Source organism: Pipistrellus kuhlii, unplaced genomic scaffold, assembly GCF_014108245.1.
Source record: "Pipistrellus kuhlii isolate mPipKuh1 unplaced genomic scaffold, mPipKuh1.p scaffold_m20_p_1, whole genome shotgun sequence".
Lineage (NCBI taxonomy): Eukaryota > Metazoa > Chordata > Mammalia > Chiroptera > Vespertilionidae > Pipistrellus > Pipistrellus kuhlii.
In genome coordinates, this window is record NW_023425404.1 from 115,320,620 (window position 1) to 115,329,707 (window position 9,088).

Here is a 9,088-nt window from a genome sequence, read left to right on the forward strand (position 1 = left end):
GGACACTAAAAGACCAGGAAGGATAAAAGGTAGCAGTCAGATTAACTGGATGAGAAACAAAGGTTAAAAGAAAGGTCATTGGGACCTGGAGTGGGAAGTGGTTTCAGGAGCCTGGGACAAGGTGTGGTCATAGTGTCTACGAGGGGACAGGTTGAAAGCCAGGCCTCTGGCTCTAGAATTGTTGGTTCAGTCACTCCTGGAGTTTTCTTTCTCTGCAACCATAGATCCTTGGAGGCCAGAAGAAGTTAGCTAGCTATTTTCCAACATCACATTATATGTTGTGATTTGAGGTTTGGTTTGACTGAGGTTGGTTTTGTGTTGGTTTAAGAGAGAATTTTTTTTTTTTTTACTAGGCCCCGTGGACTGGTTTCCCCAGCTCTGAATGCTCAAGCCTCAAGAGAGAGGAACTCTGCCCTTTGGGGGCCCCACATTCTGACCTGGAACTCCAAAACAGTGGGGCCTTGGAAACAAGGAGGTACTAGGCATTCCAGGTGCAGTCTGGACAAAGGATGAGGAGGGCGGAGGCCCAGGCCTTCTATGGAGAGTTAACTCAGCACCCACTCCAAGGTTGCCACCAAGAAGGACAACAGCAGCAGCAGCAGCCTTCCCGAGGACAGGCAGCCAGCCATCAGTACAGAAATGTGAGTGGCAGGAGGCCTGGTGTCCTTGTGTTCCATTGGTGTGACAGGTAGAGCCACAAACAGATCCCATGGTATAACTGTGGTTCAGGATGTCTTCAGGGCTAATCTGGCAGGTCAGCACTCTTCAACCCTGACTGTACAACTCTTTACTTCCTTTAGTTAAAGTAGGGGTGGATAGGCCTAACTAAAGCAATAAAGCCTAAAATGAAAGAAATTGATCTATTGCTCCTGACAGGGTGTGCACAAAGCCCACTTCCCTGGTGTCAATGCTGCTGCACTACTGGATCTGCCTCTTGAGGTCAAGCTGCCCGTGATCCCTGGGAGCAATAATTTATACTATACGACGAAGTTAAATAAAAAGGTAATTTTTGCTTTGACATTGGTTGTCTTTGCCCATTTCTACTTGTTCTTAAAGTTGGGTGCTACATTATATAAAATCCATTGAAGGAATTCACATTACCATTCACAGAAAAAAAAAAATCAACTCAAACCCACATCTCATCCAAGGTATTGTTGAGGATTCATTCCAAGCAACTTCATCTAGTATGTCTCACAGAAAATAATGAAATAGAAAGTTTTTATTCTTTTCTCTTAAGTTTTGGAAGCATATTAATTTTTCTTTGTAACAATGCAATATATACTTAGTTAAAATATTTACATAGAAGTAAATATTTTTGCTTGAAGGGTGGAAAATTAATGGTGCTGGCTGGCATTTAATTATTTTATGATTTTAACCAATAACGTATACAAAACTGTCATTATAGAAACTTCTCTAGATTCTGTTTGGAGAGAAATTTCATTTCATACACAATAGCATAAAATGGAACTGAAATGAGCTAACATGTTTAGTTAATTTAACTTTACTTTAATAGACAAAGGCTCTGCCCTAGCCAGTTTGGCTTAGTGGATAGAGCGTAGGCCTTCAGACTGAAAGGTCCTGGGTTTGATTCTGGTCAAGGGCTAATGCCTAGTTTGTGGGCTTGATCCCCAGCAGGCGTAGTGCAGGAGATGTTTCTATCTCTCTCTCCTTATCCCTTCCTCTTTGAAATCAATAAAAATATATTTTTAAAATTAGAAGAAAGCTCTGCCCTCCCAAAGAGAGTCCTTGATTTCCCCTACCTTCCTGTCTAGTCTTTACTCCCATCCAAAAACTCAGCTTCCTCCAATTGTGGTCTTTTATACCTACCCACACATACCATGTTAATGCTCTGTGCCTTTATTCACCTTCCCCAAAACCTGGCATACCCATCTCCTCAGTCTATGAATTATAAACATCTTTCAAGATTTTTTTTCTGAAGTCTCATAGCCTCCAGTGAGCTTATCTTTCCTTGAAATTTGCACTGCCCTTGGTTTGTTTAATTTTACTCAACACTGCAATTCTATAATTACAGTTTTATAACTTAAATCATACTGGGCTATAGTGTGTACTTCCCTCAAATCCTTTCTTGCTTTTAGTCCTCAATGCTATACCCACCCTCAAACCTCCTCAGCCCTTTACTTAATCACTAACACTGAAGCAGGTTTAGTACAATCTTAAAAAAAAAAAAAGCCATATATTTTTATTGATTTCAGACCAGAAGGGAGAGGGAAAGAAAGATAGAAGCATGAATGATGAGAATCATTGATTGGCTGCCTCCTGTATGCCCCACATTGAGGATCATGTCTGCAACTTAGGGATGTGCCCTGACCAGGAATGGAACCATGATCTTCTGGTTCATAGGTTGACACTCAACTACTGAAACACCCTGGCCAGGACAGTATATTCTTTGAGTGTTTCTTTGGTTAATATTGCCAAAAATTCTACATGGAAGAATTCCTCCTACTCTCTGTAATGTTAGAAATGAATAGGGTGCCTTGCTATTTGATACTTGCCAAGTAACATTATTTTTTAAAGTAAGTTTTGCTTCTGGGAAATATTTGGTTCTAAAATCAAATCTAACTTAGATCAAGCTGACTAAAACCATACCTACCTTGTACAATTTAACTGGGTCACATTCACAGAAACTAGCTTTCCTACAGCATGCTTGCCACCTATTCCTATACTACTCTTCTTTTGTGTCTAAACTTAGCCCTGTATTTCTTTTGCCTGCTTCCTCAAGTATACTGTTTCTTATATTACCATTTTCTGTCACAAATTAATTTGCTTGTCAACTTTTTTTTAAAAAGCATTCTTATTACATTCATTTCTCCCAAATTGTCTTCATTTAATTATATTAGGCACCAAGCTATTACCTTGAAGACTGTATGTGAGAGCTTTCCTTTTCTTTTCCTAAAAGCTCCTCAATAAAGTAATGCTTTATATTTACAGTTTTAGTGTGTGTGTTTTTCCAAAATAATACAAACCAATTATTTTAATTGACAACAAAAGGGTCATCCTGGTCCAATGAATGAATTTTTTTTTCTTGTTGTTAATCCTCACCTGAGAATATTTTTCCATTGATTTTTAGAGTGGAAGGGAGGGGGACCTACAGAAACATTGATGTGAGAGAGACACATTGATTGGTTGCCTCTCACACATGCCCTGACCAGGGCCAGGAATCTAGCCTGCAACCAACGTACTTGCCCATGACCAGAATCTGGACCCTTCAATGTGTGGACCAAAGCTCTATCCACTGAGCAAAACCAGCTAGGGCATGAATGGATTTGTTTAAGGTGTGCTTCATTTATAGGTCTGTAGCCCAGGTTTGATCTTCAGAAACATTACAAATAAAAGTCACTATCTAAATGTCAACCTCTAAAAGAAACAGTCAGACCAATCCTGGACTCATGACTGTTGGTTGCTTATCTGGCTTCGCTGAACTCAAGACATTGCCCCATAGAATTCCTTTCTCTTTCTTCTCAGGGAAGCACTATTTTGCCTTCCAGTAGGAAAGTATAGTGTCAGTCACCAGTGACTACTGGGCACTTAACGTGTTAAGGAATGATTATACTTTGTGATCTAGGCCCCTTGGAAGAGGTTAAAACCTAGAGTTGAGCCTGAGAACAGAAACTTTCCAAGGAAGCTTTAAATGGAAAGGAAAGCTAGCATCCTACCAGTTCCCACCAATCTGCCCTTTTGCCCACATGAGAAGCAGCCTCCCACCTACATTAAGGGAGTTCCTTCAGGATCCCACCCAGCCAGGCTGCTTAGTGTTCAGCACATGACTGACGTGGCTGCTGCCAGACAGAACAACACTGGTCCCTGCAGACAGGTTAGGACTGTGGAGTCTTATACAATGAATTGGGGGCCTGCAAGCAAGACAAGTGCTCTCAGGTTTGCCACATCCCCACACATTCCAGCCTCCTTTCTCTTGGGCCAGTTCCTGCTTCTATTACTTTAGACTTAACTTTCTGTTTTCCTGAAAAGAAACAGGTAAATGAAAACAAACATAATGTAAAGACATTAGGACAAAGTCCACACCTACTTTTGTCCTCCACTTTTTTCTTTTCACAGGTTCTCAATAAGGCATTAACACCATCCTGTTATTGAAAGTGGACTAAGAACTCACACCAAACAAACAACAAAAACAAGCAAACAAACAAAAATTCTCCCTCTTTGGTAATATTTCAATTTATAAATGAGATTAAGTAACAGCTGTTTCCTCTAAAACAGGAGTGGGGAACATCTGGCCTGTGGGCCCCATAAGGCCTAAAAATTATTTGATTTGGCCCTGCCTAGGCATTAGGGGTGAGTTAATTAAATGTTTGACCAAATATTGTAGGCTAATTTTTAAGTTGATAATTTTATATGGCCTGAAAATGATGCTATAAATATCTAAATGGCCTTTAGCAGAAAAAGAGTTCCCTATTCCTGCAAAATAATACATATAGAAACATGATTATTAGCTGGTATTTTTCTTCTTTTAAATGCTAATGCCTATAGCACAAGGTTGTACATGGTTTTTCATATATGGAAAAATTCCTGATAATATCCTTTATAACTGATTCTTCAGCATATTGAACTTTATAAGTCAGATCTTCAAATTTTTCCTGACTAATAGTACTCAGAGATTATTGTGTGTTTTTTGTTTGTTTGTTTGTTTGTTTATTTGTTTTGTAGTAGATAAGACCCCAAGACACAATAACTCTTTAATCCATCATCTTTAACATCTGAGTTTTACTTCTATCTTTTAGACAAACTTGTTTCCATGCATCTTGGAAAAAGATTCTCCACTTCATTTTTAGATTATTGTGATATAATAGTTATAATTAACATTATCTCTTTTTACTTTGAATGCAATGCCTTGACCTGGAAGAAGGAGGAAGAAAATGGAGAACTTAGCATTAGCTTTGTGCATTAAAACATATTTTATCCTAGTCTCTTTCATTTCCTCTCTTCCTTTCTTCTCTGGCTCAGGGGCAGAGACTGGTGGAGATTGGTGCAGGAATTAAGTGAGGGTGGATTTTTAGAATAATTCAGGTCAGGTGTATTGTGTGTGTATGTGGGGGGGGGGGGAGGGTAGGAATAACCAATTAGCATTAAATAACACAAATCTTTCTGTTGCTGGTTTCCCAATGTCAAATTCTTCTTGCATGCTATATTTTGGATGAACATTCTAGTCATTTTCAAAATTTACATTTGTCATCTTTTTAAATCTGTATTTGCAGCTTTTTCAACCTTCTTATGGTTTTAATCTGACTGATCCTTATTGTCGACTTTTGGACACCCAATATAATAGTCTCCATGATCCACACTTAAGAACGTACCATTCACGTGAAGATATCCGGAGGAGATTAAGGAAAGGAGGCTACATCACCCGCAATAATGAAGTGGGTTGAAGATTACTTCCTTTTAATCATTGAAGACTTCCAAGACTTGATATAAATTGGTTTCTGTACTTCATTGAGATGGGGGTGGGGTTCACCTTTAACTTGGTCATGAGAAATACTTAATTAGAAATTCCATAAATTACTTAGTATTTTGGGTCAAGGGAAATCAGACAACAATTGTGTTCTAAATGATATCACTTCTTTTACCTTTTTTTGTTTATAATATCAAAAGATGATTACCAAGTAATTTGAGAATATAAAAATAATTTTCCTATTTTATCATAGTTCTCTTTGTCTCCAGTAATTTTGTATGCTTGTCAAGGATTATGCCTTATAAAATTTTTAAAATCTAAAGACAAACTAGGAACACAGCAATATTAGCCTGATACAATCTTGATAGAATAAGAACACTCTTATATTCTAATTTGTGTTGAACATTATTATTACATTGTTATTTTATTCTAATAACTCCAATTGTGTGTACTAAATTCATAAGTAGTATTTTTAAAAAGTAATGAGTCTTGGATAGAAATGCCCTGTTGTTTAATGATTATAGAGATATACTACTTACAAAATGGTTAGCAATTTATTACTCTTGTTACCAAAATGTTATCAAATTTTATATTATTACTATTTTTCCTCCATAAAGTGATTGCTATGATTTTTAAATGTTTACAGTTGTTCTGTTTTGTTTAGGTTATATGTAGCTTGAAGGAGTTTAACCAGTACAGGCAATATCTTACAAGTCTGAAATTAGACTTCGAAAGGCACTACTTCAAAGAACAAGTATGTTAAATACTTAAATTTGTTTTCTTACGTAAGGTTTGGAAGAAAGATTTACTTGTATTAAAAATATTTTTTCCAAATGTAAATTTAGAGCAGGAATAAAGAATAATTTGAGGTGACTTCATTAAGCCAGGTCATTGTATTAATGTCAGTGGTAGTTTGCATAATTTAGTAGCTAAATTGCTACTCCAATGTGTTTCTTCTGTCTGAGTTGGAGCCAATAGGAAGAGTCTATTATGGCAGCAAGATTCAGAAGCAAAAACAGCTTGAGTAACAGAAGAGGAACCATGTGAATATTTTTAATATCCTACTGGTGACTCAAGAACATGTACACTGTGTCTTTGTACTCATACATGTGCAGCTGTGTTCATCCAGTACTAAATCCTATCTAATAAAATAATAATATGCAAATTGGCTGTTACTCCAACATACGATGTCTGCCCTCCTGTGGACACAAATGGCCACCACAAGATGTTTGGCAAGGGAGGGCAGTTGTGGGCGATTAGGACAGCAGGAGAGGACAGTTAGGGGTGACCAGGTGGCAGGGAAGGGAAGTTGGGAGGGACCAGGCCTGCAGGGAAAAGCAATTTTGGGGGGACCATGTTTGCAGAGGAAGGCAGTTGAGGGGGACCAGGCCTGCAGGGGAAGACAGTTAGGGATGACCAGGCCTGCAGGGGAGGACAGTTGGAGATGACTAAGCTGGCAAGGCAGGGCAATTAAGGGTTATCAGGCCAGTAGGGGAGAGCAGTTGGGGTGACCAGGCTTGCAGGGGAGGGCAGTTAGGTGCAATCGGGCTCACATCAGAGCAGTTAGGTGTCTATTAAGCTGGCAGGGGAGAGGTTAGGGGGTGATCAGGCTGGCAGGCAGAAGCAGTTAAGGGCAATCAGGCAGGCAGGCAAGTGAATTGTTGGGAGCCAGCTGTTCTAGATTGTGAGAGGGACATCCCTCAAAGTGGTCCCAGATTGGAAAGGGTGCAGGCTAGGCTGAGGGACACCCTCCTCCCCCATGCATGAATTTCATGCACTGGACCTCTAGTTTTCTTATAATGGTAAAGTGGAATGATTAGGTATATAGAAAGAGGGTATAAATAGTGACTTCCTTTCAATTAAAAAAAAAATTTTTTTTTAAGGAGTTTTATTGATTTTTGAGAGAGAAGAGAGAAACATTGATGTGAGAGCTCACCATGAATTGGCTGTCTCCTGTGTGTCCCCTCTTGGGATTTAGCCCATAACCTGGGCATATGCCCTGATTGGAAATACTCTGACTGGAATACAACCAGCAACCTCTTGGTGCATGGGGCAATGCCCAAGCAACTGAGCCACACTGGCCAGGCTTCTTTCAAGTTTTGACTCAAAGTTAGTGTCATGCATACATCATGTCTATGCATGATTTTGGGTTTTAGGTTCGAGAAAGGTATGTGTATGTATACTTTTACACATTTATGTTCTTGTAGAGGCCCAGTGCACAAAATTTGTGCACCTGGGGTTGGTCCCCTCAGCCTAGCCTTCACCCTCTGCAATCTGGGAGCCCAAGGGGGGTGTCTAACTGCTGGTTTAGATCCAATCCCTGGTATCAAGCCTAAATCGGCAGTCAGACATCCCTCTTGCAATCCAGGATTGCTGGCTTCTAACTACTCACCTCCCTGCCTGTCTGATCACCCCCAATTGCCTCCCCCTCTCAGCCTTATCACTCTTAACTGTCTCTTCCTGCTAGCCTGGTTGCCCCCAACTGCCCTACCCTGCTAGCCTGATCACACCTAACTGCCCCCCACCAGCCTGGTCACCCCCAACTTCCCCCTCTCTGCCAGCCTAGTCATCCCCAACTGCAACTCTCCCCACCCCCCGCCAGACTGGTCACACCACACAGCCTGCTGTTCAATCATTGGGTCATCCCTCACTAATCCCCCTGCCAGACAGGTCACTCCATGCATCCTGCCAGCCTGTTGTTTGGTCATTACTGTTACTGTAACATATCCCTCTATTGTTAGTATAGATGGTTGAGAGAGTGATATAGAAATGAGAATAAGTTACCTCATTTAAAATAAATCCTATAATCCCCACGCCCCCCCCCCATTCTCCATCTGTTTCTATAGCTTCTCCTATCCTTCTTCTATGTTTTTATATAATTTTTTTTTTCAGAATGGATGGAAATATATGGTGAGATATTTAGTTTTCATTTTCCAACAGAAATTTTTAATTTGGTTCAGTTAACCAGGTCCTATAATTGATTCAAAATAGATTCAAATGAAGTTAAACAGACTTAGTTATTTAGAAAGTACAGGAAGTTTACTAAACAGTAAATTAAAAAGGCATATCAAAGGACAGTTTTATTTCTGTGAATTTTTAAGACATTATATATGCATCTCTCTCTCTTTCTTTCTCTCTCTCTATGTATACATCCACATATGTATACTATATGTGCAATATGTGATACACACTTTTTTTAAAAATAGGAAATGCTTGCAAAACAAATAAATAAATTTCAAGTCAACAATCAACTACATAGACTTTCTGGTGCTGCACAGCCCCAAAACTGGTTTTTATGGGAGGATGTCCAATCTTTTAAGGACCAGGAGCCATTAATAAGGCCCAGGTAAGATGGAAGTGACTATTTTATGTGTAGGTTGTAGGCTCAAATAAGTTGGGAAAGTACTAGAAAGATTTGAAGTTAGGAATTATTTAACATACTAGACACTATTTAACTTCACTCCTGCCCCTAGTATGGAGAGGAAGGGAGACCAAGAGGTACAGAAATTGGGAACTTGAATGCCAAGGGAAGGAAGAACAACTTCTACCAGAGACAACAGGGTTTCTGGGAGTCCAAAAGGTAATCCAAACTGATAAATAAAGGGCAAATTAGATCCAAATTCCTTCCTGTAGTTGGAAAGGGAGGGAAGGAATCCTTCAGCACAA

At 39.4% G+C, this 9,088-nt stretch overlaps 1 protein-coding gene across 1 annotated transcript; it reads left to right on the plus strand.

The window, feature by feature from the left end:
• Positions 1-509: 509 nt before the first annotated feature.
• On the plus strand, positions 510-8,780 carry LOC118719497 (fibrous sheath-interacting protein 2). The gene is made up of 5 exons (XM_045587904.1): positions 510-641; positions 874-1,002; positions 5,229-5,390; positions 6,087-6,176; positions 8,629-8,780. Exons 1-5 carry the CDS (start codon positions 510-512, stop codon positions 8,770-8,772), a joined length of 657 nt encoding a protein of 218 aa, XP_045443860.1. The 3' UTR covers positions 8,773-8,780.
• The last annotated feature ends 308 nt before the right edge of the window (positions 8,781-9,088 follow it).